General features: G+C 34.6%; 2 protein-coding genes across 2 annotated transcripts in view; one reads left to right on the top strand and one right to left on the bottom strand.

Annotated features, from left to right (window-relative positions):
* Positions 1-4320: 4320 nt before the first annotated feature.
* Positions 4321-16973, top strand: LOC125660297 (uncharacterized). The gene is made up of 3 exons (XM_056150689.1): positions 4321-4687; positions 8419-9016; positions 16946-16973. The coding sequence occupies exons 1-3, from the start codon at positions 4321-4323 to the stop codon at positions 16971-16973; spliced, it is 993 nt and encodes a 330-aa protein (XP_056006664.1).
* A 106-nt stretch (positions 16974-17079) lies between these two features.
* LOC125678007 (serine-rich adhesin for platelets-like) overlaps positions 17080-21419 on the bottom strand; it is a 31134-nt gene continuing 26794 nt past the window's right edge. Inside the window, exons 18-21 of the mRNA XM_056150688.1 lie at positions 20900-20956; positions 20316-20630; positions 18318-18668; positions 17080-17693 (exon numbers count right to left, since the gene is read on the bottom strand). Coding sequence (XP_056006663.1) covers positions 17539-17693; positions 18318-18668; positions 20316-20630; positions 20900-20956 — 878 coding nt within the window. The 3' untranslated portion in view covers positions 17080-17538. The remainder of the gene's footprint in view (positions 17694-18317; positions 18669-20315; positions 20631-20899; positions 20957-21419) is intronic.

Raw genomic sequence — 21419 nt, 5'->3', positions numbered from 1 at the left:
TGAATAATTACAGTATATAACAGGGATAATTACAGTATATAACTTGAATAACTACCGTATATAACATGAATAATTACAGTATATAACAAAAATAATTACAGTATAAAACAAGAATAATTACAGTATATAACATGATAATTACAATATATAACATGAATAATGACAGTATATAACATGAATAATTACAGTATATAACATGAATAATGACAGTATATAACATGGATAATTACCGTATATAACATGAATAATGACAGTATATAACATGGATAATTACCGTATATAACATGAATAACTACTGTATATAACATGAATAATTACAGTATCTAACATGAATAATGACAGTATATAACATGAATAATTATAATATATAACATGAATAATGACAGTATATAACATGAATAATTACAGTATATAACATGAATAATGACAGTATATAACATGGATAATGACCGTAGATAACATGAATAACTACTGTATATAACATGAATAATTACAGTATCTAACATGAATAATTACAGTATCTAACATGAATAATTACAGTTTATAACATGAATAATTAAAGTATATAACATGAATAATTAATATATAACAAGAATAATTACAGTATATAACATGAATTATTACAGTATATAGCAAGAATAATTACAGTATATAACAAGAATAATTGCAGTATATAACAAGAATAATTACAGTATATAACATGAATAATTACAATATATAACATGAATAATTAGTAAATAACAAGAATAATTGCAGTATATAACATGAATAATTACAGTTTATGACAAGAATAATTACGGTATATAACAAGAATAATTACAGTATATAACATGAATAATTCAGTATATAACAAGAATAAATACAGTTTATAACAAGGATAAATAGTTTATAACTTGAATAATTACAGTATATAACATGAATAATTACAGTATATAACATGAATAATTACCGTATATAACAAGAATAATTACAGTATATAATATGAATAATTGCCGTATATCACAAGAATAATTACAGTATATAACATGAACAATTACAGTATATAACATCGATAATTACAGCGTATAACAAGGATAATTACCGTATATAACATGATTAACAACCGTATATAACAAGAATAATTACAGTATATAACATGAATAATTACCATATATCACAAGAATAATTAGAGTATCTAACGTGAATAATTACAGTATATAACAAGGATAATTACCGTATATAACAAGGATAATTACCGTATATAACATCAATAATTACAGTATATAACATCAATAATTACAGTATATAACAAGAATAATTACAGTATATAACATGAATAATTACAGTATATAACAAGGATCATTATCGTATATAACATGAATAACTACCGTATATAACATGAGTAATTACAGTATATAACATGAATAATTACAGTATATAACATGAATAATTACAGTATATAACATGAATAATTACCGTATATAACATGAATAATTACAGTAGATAACAAGATTAATTAGTATATAACAAGAATAATTACCGTATATAACATGAATAATTACAGTATATAACATCAATAATTACAGTATATAACATGAATAATTACAGTATATAACAAGGATAATTATCGTATATAACATGAATAACTACCGTATATAACATGAGTAATTACAGTATATAGCATGAATAATTAATATATAACAAGAATAATCACAGTATATAACATGAATAATTACAGTACATAATATGAATAATTACAATATATAACAAGAATAATTAGTATATAACTAGAATAATTACAGTATATATCATGAAAAACATGAAGATAACTGTCTGATAAATTATTTGTAAAACAAAATTGTGTTCCTGATGAGAGCAATATTTGAGGAATTTGCATCTATCTACAAAATGCCACTCTGCATTGTGAATTGCAACAACAGCAACAACGGTAAAGATAATAATGATAATATACTACTCAAAATTTGATAAGGATCACTAAGTTATATGTGTGTAATTTACCATTAACATAACAAAAGACATAAATTTGACTCAGAAACGTGTTTACTCAGGTTATGAATGAAAATTCATGAACGGCATGAACTTTTATCAATACGGAATGCTTGAAATCTGATAACAACACCAAAAGGCATTTCATTACAAAATGTTAACAGCAAACCAGAGAAAGAATTACACAGTTTTTGGGGATAGTCCATCATTACACTTAGTCGATGGAGTGTTAATACCATGTATGGCCTCCCCTTGCATCAATGAGAGCTTGACAACGTCGAACCATGTTGTCAATAAGCACCCGGATGTTTCCAATGGGAAGGTTGTTCCACTCTTCCACAAGGGCGTTTCCGAGCTCTGCCAAAGTCGTGGGTTGTGCTCTACGGCGTGAAAGGGCAACCTGCAGCATGTTCCATACATGCTCAATCGGGTTTAAGTCCGGCGAGCGCACTGGCCAGTCCATACGGACAATTGTCTCCTGCTGAAGGTACTGCTCCACCACCCTGGCGCGATGAGGACGGGCATTATCATCCATCAGGATGAACTCAGGGCCAACAGCACCAGCGTAGGGTCTGACGTAAACATCGAGGATCTCATCTCAGTACCGCACCCCCGTCATTGTTCCTCTCTCCAGAACATGAAGATCTGTTCTTACATCTCTGCTGATTCCACCCCAGACCATGATGGAACCACCACCATAACCATAACGGTCATGTTCAATGATGTTGGCATCATGGAAACGTTCACGTTGTCGTCGCTACACTCGGTGCCTCCTGTCTGTAAAGTCCAAAGAATATCTGGACTCATCGGTGAACAGAACTTGAACCCAATCGTTCTGTGTCCAAGTGACATGATCTTCAGCCCAGTCCAATCGCTCCCGCCGGTGTCAAACAGTCAGAGAGACTCGAACTCATGCCCTTCTCGAGTTGAGACCTGCATTGTGAAGCCGATTCCGTATCGTCTGAGTGGACACATTCACCCCCGAGGCGTTCAGGAGGTCGTTACGTAGACTGGTTGCTGTCCAGAAGGGATGGCGTCGTGCCTGAAGAGCCACAAAATGGTCTTGGCGTTGGGTTGTTGACCTCTGACGACCACCCCCATGTCGGTGTGTTGCTGCACCAAAAGTTTGCTGTCGGTTCCCGACCCTGTTTACAACGCTCTGGCTGACGTTTAGTGCATTTGCAACGTCACGTTGTGAATAGCCAGCGTCAAGCATTCCAATACATCTGTCCAGTTGTTCTGTCGTCAGGTCACGCCTTACACGGTGAGGGGGCATTGTGTTGATAAACGTAGTGTAAACACTCAAGTGAGTTTGAAATTTTAGAAAGAATCAGACACCGATGCCTGAGTGAAAATCGTGCAATGGTAGCAAAAGCATAAACTGTGATGAGAAACGCATTTCCCATGGCATGAAATGCACGTGCAAGTTTGTTGAAGACGTTTTTGATTTCACTTGGACACAATATTGCCAGTTATGCAGTTATTCATTTTTTAAACAGAAAAATATCTATGATCCTTATCAAATTTTGAGTAGTATACTTTATTCATTGCGGTTAGTGTGAGCACTATTCTTTCCCGGGGCCTTCTTAAACACAACATGTATATACAACATTAACAAGACGTCAAATTACACAACGAATATTGATACACAATTGGTGCAGTAAATACAAAACTACTGATTTTCAAATATAAGTGCAGGTGCTGATGATAATTTTTCTGTCACTTTTCAAAACGGGTAAAGACCGTGAACATCTTATGTGTAGTGGTAATTACAACCCCACAAATGAAGTCTGGGGATAGTGAAATCACCTGACCGTCGTCCTTATGTATACATCATTTTTCCGGAGTATATTTTGAAGGGACTGACTCACGATTTTACCCAAAATTTTGTTTTTCACTTTTAATGATCAAAATCTACTGTCTAATGTGTTTGAAAGATTTTACATGAAAATTAAGGCTATACATCATCACAGACGCTCAATTTAGAGAGTTTATTATTTGTTTTGTAAACAAAGATTCCGGTATGCTATTGTTTACGAAATTTTCAAAAGAAATGGATATCGATCTAAGTATCAATACAATTTATTTTCCTTACAAAATAAATCATATTATTATAAGCAATGAAAAACTCAATCGCTCTTGAATCCAATAAAACTCCTGGAAAATTACTCTATGTTTGAGCATTGTGTCGTCATACTTTGACTTTCATTACGTCACGTTTCGTACAACGGTTGTAAACATACTTCACAAATCAGCTGGGCGTAAAGACTATTTATTAGAAAATAGATTTGAATTTTGAAGTTTAAATTAAAAAAACCCAGCTTTATTGGTAAAATGCAGCCCCGGCAATCTTCTCATTCTGCTGAACCTCGGCCTTTGAAGGAAAAAAGGAAATTTACAGGGAAATCACGTTTGCCAGGAAAAAAGCTGAAAGTTCAATCTACACCGACCGCTGTAGCCAATGCAGGTGTAAACATCGAGGAGGTGGCCTCATCAGTATCTGAATTAATTTTACCCGAGTTAAAGCAGGCGATCCAAACCATTATTACTCAGAGACAAGACAGCGTCCTTTCATCCTCAAGGAACGAACCAGAAACATCAGAAAAATCTGGACCTTCAAGCAGCGTATCGACCGCAAGTCCCGATGTAGAACAACGGATATATGTTTTAATCAATCCAAAACAGCCTGTTCCAAATGAAGGTACTAGTATAGTTCCTTTAAGCGTGGAATCAAACAATTTAGAGCCATGTTTAGAAATGAAAAATGCAATTTTAAGCGTGGACGATGAATTAGGTGCGCACGTACCTCAAGTTACAAAACAGAATATCTTTAAAGGTGAATTTATTGAATTGTACAGTTTACTAGATAGGCATCTAGTCAACAATCAAGAAAACAAAATTGTCTGAAGTAATGGTCAGTTATCTGTCAAACCAGTTAGTCAAAACAAAATACTCGACATTTAAGCATGGTTAGATGCATTTTTTATTTTCATGAGCATATACTTAGTTGCTCATTCTGATCAATCCCAGCAAATGCTTAAATATATGGCAAATGTAAAAGCCGCAGCTGGTCGGTCAACGGGATTTGGTTGGAGGGAATATGACAGACAATTTCGTCTTAAGAAGGCAAGAAATGTTTGTATTCCCTGGAACAAAATCGACCAAAGTTTGTGGCTATTGTACGTAAATTCTTCAAATGTACCTAGACAACAGACATCCCAACAAAAGGGATGTTTTGATTTCAATAACAAAGGTTTTTGTGTTCGTCCTTACTGTCAATATAGTCATATTTGTTTGAAGTGTTCTGGTAAGCACCCTGCTACAAAATGTCAAGTAACAAATCAAAATTCAAACAGATCTATTGTGTCTAATAACCAGGACAAGTCCTCTCCTAGCCTTTTTCGTCGCTCATGGAAAAAACCACAGTCAGCAAACTTTCAGAAATACTGGAACAACACCAATTAATGTACATACATGTAATATGGAGACTTACCTTTCTATTTATCATAAAACTTCAGACGCTAATGAATTAAGGGAAGGCTTTACATATGGCTTTAAAATAAAATATTTAGGCTCTCGTTTTGCATCAACATGTACCAATTTAATATCAACTTGGCAACATCCAGTGGAAGTTAAGCAAAAAATAGACAAGGAAGTCGCTTTAGATCGAGTTGCAGGTCCTTTTGATCAACTTCCCCTACAAAATTTTAGAATATCACCTATAGGTATTGTGGTTAAAAAAGATGGGGGTTGGCGTTTAATACATCATTTATCATTTCCAGAAGGAAATAGTGTAAACGATTTTATCGATACGGAATATTGTACGGTTCATTACACACCGTTTGACGAGGTATTAGAAATGATTGCAGCATTAGGTAAAAACTCCCTTCTTGCAAAAATGGATGTCAAATCAGCATTTCGTTTATTACCAATACATCCCTCTGATCATGAGTTATTAGGTTTTAAATTTGATAACAAGTTTTATTACGATATGTGCTTACCTATGGGCTGTTCTGCAAGTTGTGCCCTTTGGGAAAAATTTGCCCATTTTTTACAGTGTGTAACAATCACAAAAACAGGCCTAAAAACAATAAACCATTACTTAGATGATTTTATTTTCGCTGCTAAAGAATTCGAGGGCTGTAAATTAATAATGTCAAACTTTCAGAATACTTGTCGTGAATTTGGAATTTCGCTGGCGGAGAAAAAAACCGTTGGTCCTAAAAGTTCATTGGTTTATCTTGGTATAGAAATAGACACAGGGAAAATGGTTATAAGTATAACAGAAGAAAAAACCCATTGCACTTAAGGAATCTATTGAAACAATTTTGGCTAAATCCAAAATAACATTAAAAGATCTACAGTCCTTAGTTGGTTCCTTGAATTTTTGCGCCAAAGCCATTCCCTCAGCCCATGCCTTTAATCGCCGTTTCTGCGATGCCATGTGTGGTATTAGACATTCGTCTCATTTTATAAGGGTCAATGCTGGTATGAAGAGCGACCTACGGGTTTGGTTAAATTTCCTCGAGCAATTCAACGATAGTTTCAATTTTTTGGAAGTTAATTGGTTTTCAAATTTTGAACTTCATTTATATACAGATAGTGCGGGTAATGCTCATCTTGGCTGTGGCGTTTATTTACAAGGCCATTGGGCATATTTTCAGTGGCCTACACAATGGCAGGATTCAGATATAATATCTGATATTACTTTCTTAGAATTAGTTCCAATAGTTTTGGCAGTTCTGTTATTCAAAAACCATTTCCAAAATAAGATAATGTTTCATACCGACAACATTGCTTTAGTATCGATTCTGAATAAAAAGACATCAAAATCTAAAAGAGTTATGGAATTAGTGCGCCCTCTAGTGCTCCATTCAATGGTTAATAATATGTATTTTAAAGCAAAGCATATTTGTGGTTGCAATAATTCAATCGCTGATTCTATTTCTCGAAAACAGTGGGAAAGATTCCGGTCTCTTGCACCAGAAGCGGACCAAAATCCTATACCGATCCCAGAAGATTTCACGAAGATGATATTAGAGCTGAAATAGAGCATTTAACACTTGAATCTATTGCCCCAAACACAAAACTACTGTATTCCAATAGTTTAAAGTTATTTTCTAGTTTCAGGAAGGACTACGGTTTAGAGGAAATTTGGGGACCTCCCCTCTGTAGCAATATTCCATTATCACCTGCATATGGTGTTTATATATCTCAACTAATTCGATATGCAAGAGCTTGTTCTGGGTATAGTCAGTTTTTAAATCGAGGTAATCTACTGACAAACAAGTTGATGGTACAGGGATTTCAACAGTCTCGATTGAAGTCAGCATTTCGCAAATTCTATGGTCGTTATAACGATCTAGTTCGTCAATACGACCTCGCATTGGGTCAAATGCTGTCTGACGTGTTTCATACCGATTGTTAAGCCGTTCTTGGCAGACTGATTTTGACTGCAGTTAACTCCGTTTACCTGATCAGGATATGGGGCTCACGGCGGGTGTGACCGGTCAACAGGGGATGCTTACTCCTTCTAGGCACCTGATCCCACCTCTGGTGTGTCCAGGGGTCCGTGTTTGCCCAACTATCTATTTTGTATTGCTTGTAGGAGTTATGAGATTGATCACTGTTCGTTATCTTCACCTTGCATATTCATTGCTCACTTATCACTTCGCAATTTAGCGTACAGCACTATATCATCTTATTTAGCTGGTATAAGTTTTAAGTGCAAACTGATAGGTACCAACGACTATACACAATGTTTCATGATTAGAAAACTACTAGAGGGTATAAAACGTTCCCGCAAAACAATTGACCGTCGTTTGCCTATTACTGAAAATATTTTGAAAAACCGCATGTCAAGTTCAAGTTTAGTGTGTTCCTCTAATTTTGAAACATATTTATTTTGCTCGGCGTTTTCCTTAGCATATCATGCCTTTTTGAGAGTCGGTGAATTTACATGCAGTAATACACGCGACATTCGCCATGTTATTGGTATTAACCACATACAAATTTTATTTGACCAGTCACTGAATAAGAAATTATTAAAGATAACAGTTCCATATTCCAAAACTGACCAATCAGGAAAAGGATCGTTAATTCAGTTGAACGAGTCAGATATTACAGTTATTTGCCCTCTTTTTCATTTACAAAGATATTTGTCTGTCAGACCAAAAATTAATGGTCAGCTTTTTGTTCATGTAGACGACAGTCCACTTACCCGTTATCAATTTACATCAGTCCTTAATAAAGGAATAAATAATTTAGGTCTTTCAAATTCACGTTACATTTCCCACTCTTTCCGAATTGGAGCTGCATCGGACAGTTTTTCAAAAGGGCATTCTGAATCCGAAATAATGAAAAAAGGTAGATGGATTTCAAATGCTTATAAAACTTATATTAGGACTTAGTAGAATATATTTTATCCCATAGGTCAAGAAAAAAGTATATGGATAGGTGGTTCATCCATTATCAAGCGGGCATTCCAACGAGCAAGGCTCTCAACTGAAAAATCACATCTGGGACTTAGACGTCTAAATTATCACATCCTTTGGCAGGGCAAGGGTGGTCTAACTTGGAAAAAATTGTTCCTTCGCATTCAGTTACTAAGGAGGTATGAATCATTTCCTGAAATTTTAATAATTCACTGTGGGGGTAATGATATTGGTAATGTGCCTTTACTCGAACTTCGATTGAGGATGAAAGAAACATTTCAAAGGATTCGGTCTGAGCTTCCAAACACCCTCCTTGGTTGGTCTCACATTCTTCCAAGATTTTCATGGCGTTACAGCAAAAATGTTAGATCTCAAAAGATTGCAGTCAAAAGAATTAACAGTTTTATGAGCAAATTGTTCGTTGTGAACAATGGTTTCTATATCAGCTATCCCGAGATATCTTGGGATTCTAGCGGATTGTTTGTTAACGATGGAGTTCATCTATCTGAACTTGGCAATGACCTACTATTATACAATTTACAAAGTAAGCTGCAACAAGTCTGCTCTTTCAATGGCGAACGTAGGACACGGTCGATGTATGTGTCGCTCATCCTCCACTTTTATTGGCGGTGGTTGTTCTCACATTTGATTGAACAATCATGTGGCGATATTTCGCGACGGTTTTGGCTTTTATAGATTTGATAGCATTATCATACTGAGTATCTGTTCCCAGTATCAGTATAATATTGTCTATCTTTCTCAATCATAAAGCCAATAATGATAATGATAATGCATAATGTCATAATGTTTAATGATATAATGCAACGATGTATAATGATATAATGCATATTGTATTCATAATGCATAATGTTGGAATGCATCATGTATGCATAATGAATAATGTATAATGATGGAATGAATGATATCTTTGAGGGCTCTACATTGGACAGTGGTTGAAGTCGTTCCAAACAATGTTTTGACTATTGAGCCCTCAAATGTATATAATTTAGGGCTAGCCATTTATCATCCGGCAGCCCTACGGCCGTGACCTCGTTCGCCAACAACAAAATAAATCTTATTTAACTTTACATTTGCCTTCATTGTCTATAATAATATATCTTTCACATTTCAAGCATTTTGGGGGTGAAATGTGTCATCTGAAAGTAAAAATTTGTGACTATGCAAAATTAAGATGCATTATATTACAAAAGCAATATTTCACTTGTTTGTTTGTTTACATAAAAAGACTCGAGTCTTTGTTTACATAACACATATTTAAGGCTAAAATATTGCTTTCATCCTTGTATTCAGAAGGTCAAAAATTTGGCTGTCAACATTAAACGAGTTATATTTCTGATGTTTAACATAAAAAATGAAAAATATTTTTATCAAAAATCGTGAACCAGTCCCTGAGGAACTGATTTGATTAAAGCTTTATGTAAATCTTATGAAAGGTGAAGATAACAAACAGTGCTAGAAGTTGTGCACCTGCTATTTTGACTGATATGTTTTGAACATTCAAAGACGTTAGGTACTATTTTTTCATTTTGAGGGGGTGTTGTCATTGTCCATAGTACATGTATATCTTTAAAATCATTTAACATATTTGATTCAATCTTTGAGTATATATTATGTATATATAAGGAAGTTATTCATTTTACAGGTGCTTTACTGACTTGTCTGTCTGCCAATCTGTCCGTGTTTTAATCTTGCGTAATGTAAACAAGTTAAAGTTGATACAATTAAAATAATCTGTATACAAAGAGTTTTTTCCGGACTCCATACTTTCGATTGTTATATTCATACCAGTTTTGTTCAGGTTCTGATACCCTAATTTAGCATTTCTTTTATGAGTACCCAATAACAAACATTTTGGTTTTTTCTTCACTAAAGGTATTCAATGTATAACAACCATATTTCATATCGAGTACATGGATGGTGGAATTGTTGTAATCATGGTATCATTTTGAAGGGTTCATCAAATAAAGATAATCCACCGTAGGAAGTTTGGAAATTTTATTTACTGCTTAATTTATTTCAACTAGCAATTAACATTGAAGTCTATGGGAAGCATGTTTAAATTAATTTATTTTTCAAAGGAATATTGTCCGTCTTCTGAAACAAACGTACTAATTTTTGGCCGGTTACAACACCCGACACCGGTAATAAACTTAATCTTTACTATCCATGGGTTTTGGGTCAACTGTGTCTTTGTGGACGAATATTCTTGGCTAGCGAAGATTGGGGGGGGGGGGGGGGGGGGGGGGGGGGGGGGGGGGGCTACATAGTCCGCTTGCATAAACATGTATTATGGTGGTAAATAGAATAATTATATAGTAAATCAAATAAAGTTATATTATAGCTTTTGAACTTATTATACCCCCCGAACGAAGTTCAGGGGGGTATATAGGAATCACTCTGTCTGTCTGTCCGTCCGTCCGTCTGTCTGTGCAGATTCGTGTCCGGGCCGAAACTTTTTTGTTCTTTGACTTAGGCATACCATATTTGGCACACAGGTGGATCACCATGAGACGATGTGTCGAGTACCTTCATGACCTCTATATGACCTTGACCTCAAGGTCAAAATTAAAGGTTGTTTGTTTTTTGTTTTTACAACGGATTCATGTCCGGGCCATAACTTCTTTGTTCTTTGACATAGGCATACCATATTTGACACATTAGTGTATCACCATGAGACAATGTGTCATGTACCTTCATGACCTCTATATGACCTTGGCCTCAAGGTCAAAATTAAAAGTTTTTACAATGGATTCGTGTCGGGGCCATGACTTCTTTGTTCTTTGACATAGGCATACCATATTTGACACATGGGTGTATCACCATGAGACGATGTGTTATGTACCTTCATGACCTCTATATGACCTTGACCTCAAGGTCAAAATTAAAGGTTTTTACAATGGATTCGTGTCAGGGCCATGACTTCTTTGTTCTTTGACATAGGCATACCATATTTGACACATGACTGTATCACCATGAGACGATGTGTCGGGTACCTTCATGACCTCTACATGACCTTGAACTTTGACCTCAAAGTCAAAAGTGACTATAGGGTTTTGACATAGTCATACCATAAGACATGGGTGTATCACCATGAGACTATGTGTCATGTACATTCATAACCTCTTTATGACCTTGACCTTTGATCTCAAGGTCAAAATTATAGGTTTATGCCATGGATTTGTGTTCGGACTATATCTTCCTTTTCTTCTACAAAGGCATACCATATTTTTACACTCAGGAAAGAGGTAATTTATACCTATTAACAACACCCTTTGGGAGATTGGGGTAAGCGGGGGGTATTCTTAATGAGCATTGCTCACAGTACCTCTTGTTTTATTTTTGATTGAGAGGGAGATCGATAGCTACATGTACATGTAGGCTAGACACGTAACATCGTTTTAGAAGGGGTGGGGGGGGGGGGGGGGGCAGTCCTAACCTTGATCAGACGAAACATTCAACATATAAAGAAAGAAAAATGGGGAAATAAAATATATCAAAATGAAAGGGAATGGGTAAATAATCAGAAAGAAATACAAATAACAACAATACCATGGTATTGTTAATAAATCTGTTTACAAGATCAGGAAATATAAATAGAAGTAAGTAAAATGCAAATCGTCAAATCATTTTTGTCTATAGCGGATACCGGTAACTAGAAAGAGTAACATCACAATTTCTTCACAGAGGTGGGAGAGGACTACCAATACCCTACCACAAAAATTTCAGTCCCCTGGGTAGGGGTCTTCGATGATTCCGAACCCGATGTTTATTCACTAAGTGTAATGCGTTGTGCATAAAACTTGGAGGGGCAGATCTCCGTAACTAGAGAGAGTAACATCACCATTTCTTCACAGTGGTGGGAGAGGACCACTGATACCCTACCACAAAAATTTCAGTTCCAGGGGTAGGGGTCTTCGATAATTCCGAACCCGATGTTTATTCACTAAGTGTAATGCATCATTTAAAAATATCGGAAGGGCGGATCTCCATAACTAGAATGAGTAACATCAACATTTCTTCACAGTGGTGGGAGAGGACCACTAACACCCTACCACAAAATTTTCATTCCCCCGGGTAGGGGTATTCGATGATTCCGAACCCGATGTTTATTCACTAAATGTAATGCGTTATGCATAAAAATTGGAGGAGCGGATCTCCGTAACTAAAAAGAGTAACATCACCATTTCTTCACAGTGGTGGGAGAAGACCACTAATACCCTACTACAAAAATTTCAGTCCCTGGGGTAGGGGTCTTCGATGATTCCGAACCCGATGTTTATTCACTAAGTGTAATGCGTTATGCATAAAACTTGGAGGGGCGGATCTCCGTAACTAGAGAGAGTAGTATCACCATTACTTCACAGCGGTGGAACAGGACCACTAATATTTTACTATAAAAATTTCAGTTCCCGGAATAGGGGTCTTCAATGATTACGAACCCGATGTTTATTCACTAAGTGTAATGCGTTATGCATAAAACTTGGAGGGGCGGATCTCCGTAACTAAAAAGAGTAACATCACCATTTTTTCACAGTGGTGGACGAGGACCACTAACACCCTACCACAAAAATTTCAGTCCCCTGAGTAGTGGTCTTCGATGATTCCGAACCCGATGTTTATTCGCTAAGTGTAATGCGTTACATCTATGCATAAAAATTGGAGGGGCGGATCTCCGTAACTAGAGAGAGTAACATCACCATTTCTTCACAGTGGTGGGAGAGGACCACTAATACCCTACCACCAAAATTTCAATCCCCAGGGTAGGGGTCTTCGATGATTCCGAACCCGATGTTTATTCACTAAGTGTAATGCGTTATGCATAAAACTTGGAGGGGCGGATCTCCGTAACTAGAGAGAGTAGCATCACCATTTCTTCACAGTGGTGGAACAGGACCACTAATATTCTACCATAAAAATTTCAGTCCCCGGAATAGGGGTCTTCGATGATTACGAACCCGATGTTTATTCACTAAGTGTAATGCGTTATGCATAAAACTTGGAGGGGCGGATCTCCGTAACTAGAGAGAGTAGCATCACCATTTCTTCACAGTGGTGGGAGAAGACCACTAATACCCTACTACAAAAATTTCAGTCCCTGGGGTAGGGGTCTTCGATGATTCCGAACCCGATGTTTATTCACTAAGTGTAATGCGTTATGCATAAAACTTGGAGGGGCGGATTTCCGTAAATAAAAAGAGTAACATCACCATTTCTTCACAGTGGTGGGAGAAGACCACTAATACCCTACTACAAAAATTTCAGTCCCCGGAGTAGGGGTCTTCGATAATTCCTAACCCGATGTTCATTCACTAAGTGTAATGCATTATTTAAAAATGTCGGAGGAGCGGATCTCCAAAACTAAAGAGAGTAACATCACCATTTCTTCACAAAGGTGGAAAAGGACCACTAACACCCTACCATAAAAATTTCAGTCCCTGGGGTAGGGGTCTTCGATGATTCAGAACCCGATGTTTATTCAATAAGTGTAATGCGTTATGCATAAAAATTGGAGGGGCGGATCTCCGTAACTAGAGAGATTACCATCGCCATTTCTTCACAGTGTTTGGGGTTGGTAACTGGCACCCCATCCTTATAATTCCAGTGTGGTGTTGTTTTATGCATATAGAAATTTGAATTGTGAACTGCGTTCTAGAATGCAGTTCGTTATTGAATTGCGAATAGTGAACTGCGAACTGCGTTCCAAAATCTAATTGCCCACTTTCTCTTTATGAAAATATGAAATAAAATTAATTATTCACCACACACATTTTTAGAAAATTAGATTTTTCATATTTTAAAAAGGGCAGATAACTCTTCAAAAAAGTCTCAAGTGCAATGAGACGGATTCTAATCATGTACCAGTTATGTGAATTTCATCTACCTCACTTTCATCATTATTTAACAATAAACATTTATGTTGATTTAAATCCTTCAAAATTGTTCATTATCCTTTTGCTATAGTCGTACATTGAATACCTTAATAACACGTGGTTCTGAAAGCGCCGTTTCTCTATTTCGAGATTAGGGTTAAGATCATAATCCAACACTTCTATATTACTATTGTTAATATGAAGGCCATATGAAGGCAACATATCATTTTTGTATCCTTTACATGCAAAGGTGGTATATCATTTACATACAATGTAAGTAATAGTCGACTTAAAAGGGATCCCATCTGTTAGTGAAAGACACAAGGGTGTATCTTTGTAATGTGATGCAGGTCATAAAGAAGATTAGACTTGCTCAAGTCACTATATTTAATAATCGGTGCTCTCTTTAACACGTTTTAATAATGCCAAACATATGTTGGTGATTTTTTTTATTGTTTGATTTTTTATTTGACATTCACATTATATACATACATGTAATTTAACTACACAATAATACCACCAATATTCATGTGCAAAAGACATTTTCGTAAATATAAAGAGAGAGAAAGAAAGAAAGAAAGAACACATAAAACAAAGCGGGACATGGAACACAATCTTAAGGTAAAAAAAACTTTTTAATACACTAATACAACCAATTTATCATAAATAGTTTGCCAGTATCTCTCAAACTTCCTATACCTTCAGTTTTTCAACAACAAAAGTTTTTCAACTGTAATTCTATCAGTGATATTTTTTTTGGATGCATCTATACTTCATTTACATATACTTGAGAATTTACTGATATAAATATACTGCTTTATCATCAAAATTATCAAATTTTCCACCTTGTGTATATTCTTATTAGCAAATTTTCCAAAAAGAATTGCTTGTCTATGAAAACTAATATGCCTGTCCAGTTTTTCGCAAAGCCATTCTTCAATTCCATACCAGATCTCTTTCCCACATGGACATTCTACAAATATGTGATCAATAGTTTCAAAATCCCTCTTGCAAAATGTGCAAATTGGGGAATCAACAATTCTAAGTTGATGTAAATAATAGTTACATACAAATAGTGTGTGCAAGATTTGAAACTGTATCCATTGCAATTTAGATTCTTGAGTTGTTTTAAAAGGAAGTTCAAATGAATTTGTCCATTCTAGCTCTGAAAAACCTTCTGTTTCTTCCCATTTTGATATAGATTTCATTTTGGTTGCTTTATGGCTTATCAATTGCTTATACATATCTTTACAACCTTTTTTATCTTTGAAATATGTTGAAATAGTAGAGGGAATAGGCAAAAGTGGTTTTGTAGTTCTTGCATTGTCTTGTATAAGAACTTGTCTTTGTTGGATTGCATTCTTTAGTCCTGAATATTCTACAAAAATCATTTTAACTTTCAAAACCATTTTATGTTGGTGATATTTAAGTAATGTAGAGAGCAGATATTTAGATTTCTGAAACTACAGTAAAATTTGGACGAAATATAGAAACAACATAGAGACTTGAGCAAGTCTAGTACATTTATGTAGAAGATACTCAGCGTGGATTATAAGAAAGTACACGTACATGTGAAGAGCACAAACCGGGACCTGATATACATGCTATACGTCATAAAGGTTATGAGAAATATACACTAGCGGCTTCCTTTATGTTAACAATTAGGAACTTTAGATGTTTTCAAATGATATGTTACACTACTAAATAGCCAAAAAGCGAAGGTTTTATAGTGTTATTAAATTGTTTGCTTATATTCAAATGATTTTTCTGTAGATATTCATCACAAATAAAAGGGATTTACTTTTTTATTATTAATCTGTAAACAACAAAATGTAAAACACCTCCATTATACTATCTTGGCGTGTAAAACGTTGCAATATTTTACAAATTTTGATCTATATGCAGAAATCTTGATTTATATTCAACAATCTTTACAAAAGCTGGATTTATATTCGATAATTCTTACATCGATATGAGAAAATCTTGATGTGTATTCGATAATTTGGATATTTATATGTAACATTTTGATGCATATTCCGTAATCTTTATATTTATGAACGAAAATTTGATTTATATATGTGATAAATCATTATTTATATTCTATAATTTTGTTCCTTGTATTTTATAAATTTTTATTTATATCCGACAATCTTCTTCAATTTATCGAACATAAATAATAAGATTATCGAATATAAATCAAGATTTACCGTATGTAAATCAAAATTTTCGCGTATAAATATCAGGATTATCGAATATACTAGCAAATTAAACGTTTGTACATCAATATCAAGATTGTCGAATATAAATAAAGTTTTATCGAATATGAATAACGAAATTATGGAATACAAGTCAAAACTTATCGGATATGAATATCAAGATTATCGAATATAAATCATGATTTATCGAATATGAATAAAAATATATATCAAAATTTTCATATAAGAATTTAAAGATTATCGAATATACATCAACATTTTCGTATAGATTCCCGAATATCAATCAGGATTTTTGCATATATATGAGTAACAAGATAATCGAATAAAAATCAAGATTGATCGAATATCAAGATTTTCGCATATGATCAAGATTATCGAATATAAATCAAGATTTGTATAATATTGCAATGTTTTACAGGCCATATTCGGACGTTGTACGTAACTGATAGCTCTTCCTGATAGAACTGTTATACATGTACATACTCTCTTTTCAGCAATTGGCAAAGAGCGACTACATCTTTCCCGCAAATTTGTAATAAAAAGAGAAAGAAAATAAGTTTCGCATGATTTATTCATATACATAGTCAATGTCCGAACCGATTTTTCATCTTCACTTTACAGATGACATTACATCTGTATTTCGAGGATTTTCTTGTTGTGTGCATAAAATATTAACGCCATTACATCTATATATGCATAACAATCTGATAAAGTATGAAATAGTTTCTACAAAAAAAACATCTTTTAAACAGATTAACATTGAAAAATATAATATAATCTTGGTAAAGCTCATCCATGTTACGCAATAACGAACACTAAATTCATAAAAATATTTGTATAGTGTAGCATGCATTCTCTCTGTATCACATTATTCATAAAATGTTTCTGGGGATTACATGTGTCGCATACAGGTACCAACAACTCCAGCCAGCCAGTCAGAAAGAGTTCGCACTCCAAAGAAAGTAATTCCTTAGTGCCTACCTCGCTGTGTGGGCGACACAAAAATCACAGCTAACAATGAGAACAATCAGTATCACAGGTGCTACTGTTTGGGTTAAAGCATAATGCACCACACTGACTAACTCTGGTGATGCTAGTAGCACAATTCAAATATCGAGTGCATTCACCTGGATAAGGATGAAGCCCATCAACTAAACATGGATTAACTGCAAAGAAAATTTAAATGCTTTACAAAACATTGTTCATTTTATCATTTCATGGTGCATCTACTTCAGAAAATTGTTTTTGAATGATATATTTTGGTGTTCGCAGATATATTTCAGAACAGTGACTACAGAATACAGGGTAATTTAGATGCGTCGTAATATACGTACATATACAGTGAAGCTTCGTTAATCCAGACATTTTCCCCTAGCAAAACTGTCCGGATAAATAAAGCATCCGGACAAATGAATCGCATATTTTAGATTTTCATAATAGTAATCATTATTTAACTTGCTTTATCAAATAAATCATAATGTTAACATTTACATGTATTTAATGGACTGATATTTTTCATTTACAATATTTCTCACATTTGCGTCTCCTTCACGTAGGCGTGTTTAATAATCAGTTTGTGAAACGTGAACCATATTTAAAAGTTTGGTGTATTTGCCTTATGTATAGCTTAATCACCAGTTGCTGAAAAATAATTCAATATAGAAAATGAATTAAAAAATTCTTTTTCTTCTTACATGTATACAATTTTGTGTAATTTTTAAGACAAGTTAACAAACCTTACTCATGCAAAACATCGGACTGTTATGCAAATTTTCATAAACTGAGCTTACCAGGAAGTGGGTTGATCATCACTGCATTGGAAGCAGGAAAAGTGTCCGAGCTCTGAAGTGTATGTGGATTATCAGCAACACAACGAATATAGTGTCCCTGGAGATCGGTTGATGTGAAATCAATTGAAAACTCAACATCTAGCGTGTTGGAACAGTTCTCTTCATGGAACTTTGGCTTATCATCTCTAAGCGAGGGGGTATATAATGTATAATTTCCTGATGTCCCGTTTCTTATTTCAAGCGACAATGTTCCGGCAGGGTTTCCAACATCCCCCGAACAAGTGTGAATCTTTTCGTTTTTTCCAATTTCCCACGTGTAACCAATTGCTAACGTAGGTGTTGCTGGTTTGACTGAATAAAAGTTCATACAGTTTATTTACTTAAAGTTAAGGCTTATGATATATAACCAGAAATAATAACAAAATTAATTATTAGTGGCATCTAATTATTGTAAATGTACAATATCCCAATTGAGATTAGCTTCAGATCTGTAGCTCTCTGGGGAAATAATGCGACAGACCATAGACCTACATCTCCTTCCCTTATAAAAAGTATCTTCGATTTACGGCGCAGAAGAAATGCGCACAGTTGATACTTTATACCGTTGTGTTCTTCCATCGCCGTCTCAAAGTTGTGTTATAAATATTTTAACACATTTCCCCACTACGGCTGTGCCCACATATACCTTCCAATTTTCATTAAAGCCCCATGCGTCCCAAAAACTCAAAGCTTTAACTTTCGTTTGTTGATGTACATGTAGCCAAGCTCGGTAGCCACTCAAATCAACCCCGATTCATTTCCACACTCGTACTCTAATATTCCCATGACAAATTTATTTAAATATCTTAGATGAAATAAATCCAGTTGATTTTTTAAAAAAAAAAATAGTTGTTTAAATACATAGGTTTCATTAGACAGGTCCCTATCCCCGCCACTATTTTTATACTTCGCTATTCGCTATCGAACACCTGTGATTTTTCGTATATATTAATATTATCCTATCAGAAGTATATATTCGGTCTTCATTTATTATAAACATGTAAAATGAAAAATATATCATTTCCATCGATGTAAAATAAGTTCATGAGTATTGGAAAGTAATCCTGCTATTCTGTGAAAGCCTAATCTGGTACCCGCCCACAAAACAGAGTGACGGGGAAAGGGACCAGATTAATGAAAACCGTGAATTAAATTCAATATTCGAAATTATTCAAACAAGAATTTTTAAATAATATGGAATAATATCATTCAAAATATCTAACTAATATATCTGTGGGGATATTTGTTTACATTATGACCCCTGGGTCGAGGCCTCTGCTGGTGGACTGTTAGTCCCCGAGGGTCTCTACAGCCCAGAAGCTAAGTACTTCATTACTAGCTTGAAAATACGGGTGTATATTTATTTGCTGTTATAAAATTTAAAAATTCATTTCAAAATTAAGGATTATCTCCCTCACGCATAGCTCTTATCCTTAGATGAATTTGGCTCCACTTTTTTTGGTACACTGTTTTTCCCTATAATAGCTCGAAAACTTCATTGTTATTTCGGATTTCAAACATTTCGGTTGAGCATCACTGAAGAGACATTATTTGTCGAAATGCGCATCTGGTGCATCAAAATTGGTACCATATAAGTTTTACATAGACATTATCGTTTTAAAAAGTACGTTGTATTGTTTAAAAGGGATGGATCTGTAGCTCTCTAGTCTATCCCCATATTTTTCCCAGAGTGCTACATATTTGCAGCTAATCCAAGATATGGAATAGTAAATCACCTTTGATTTTGAAATTGTACTTAATAGTAATAACTGTAGGTCTTTCGCGTGTTCCTCAAAGTATTCGTAAACATATTGGATATGTAATTTTAAAAAAAATCAATATATATATATATATATATATATATATATATATATATATATATATATATATATTCATAACGAATCTCGAAAGATGAAATATCTCTTAAGTAAACAGAGTCACAAAGCTTTAGAATATTACCTTTCAAATCAAAAGACGGTTTTTCAGAGCAGGTCCTCCCGTCATCAGTCTCCACCGTGAATGTATATTCTGATCTGTCAGAACATGACGCGTTCTTGATTGTGAAAACGGAAGATGTGCCCAACGTCCAGGTATACTTGTCGGCATATTCACTGATACTGAAGACAGTGGTACTGTTTGGATACACCACTAATAAAGCTTGACCTTTTTTCGCAACAGTTATTTGTGTATATGACGCAGACATGTTCATAGAACATGACAGTCTAGCAGTTTCCCCTTGGTATGCCGAATCTGACGTGCAGGATTGTAAAGGACCTGTAAATACGGACTCTGTATATCATATTTGTATCAACTTACATATTCTATAATATTAGAATGCAATTATAACCTTTGGCATCTCATTATTTCGAAAAGTCATAAATATCTGAAAACGTCAGTTTTTAAAACAAAACCAATTTCACTGGCATCAATTACTTCCGACAAACTGATTTTTGAAATATAAAATGTCTGCTATAATCTTGTCATCCACCCATGATAATAACTATTGATTGTAAATATAGAAAACTGTTTTATGGATAGCTTACAAAGCAATGCTGGAGTACTAGATGGAGGGATAGTTGTTGTCACTAATTCTGTCGATCCTGGAAAAGAATTTGAAATGTACAACCAAAGTAATGTAACCATTTGTAGCTAATTTCTTTCCCTTAAATGCAAAAATATATCAGGCATACACCGTTACGTTTGCTTCGTCCATGCGTGGCTCTATAGAATGACTTTGCACTCACGGGATTCATTGTTACGCTATAATGCCACGTTTAATCATAATAATTATAACGGAGAAAATTCACATTCTATGATCCACATATCTCTCCAGATGTAGTTTACCATGACTTTGAAATGGTTGAAAATACTTATGTTGTCAATGAGTTACTCAGCGAGGATTTTTTGTCCCTTTGTAAATTAGTTTCGCGAATTGATTTGCGTCTAACGAGTTACATTTTATCGGGAAAAATAAATCTGAACTGGTCGCTATGTAATGATACACGTTCAAGTGTTTAATCAAATTATCTTTATGATGTTTTGACGATGTTTTATTGAAGTTAT

This window comes from Ostrea edulis, chromosome 9 (assembly GCF_947568905.1).
Source record: "Ostrea edulis chromosome 9, xbOstEdul1.1, whole genome shotgun sequence".
Lineage (NCBI taxonomy): Eukaryota > Metazoa > Mollusca > Bivalvia > Ostreida > Ostreidae > Ostrea > Ostrea edulis.
This window is presented reverse-complemented; position numbering and strand designations above follow the sequence as displayed.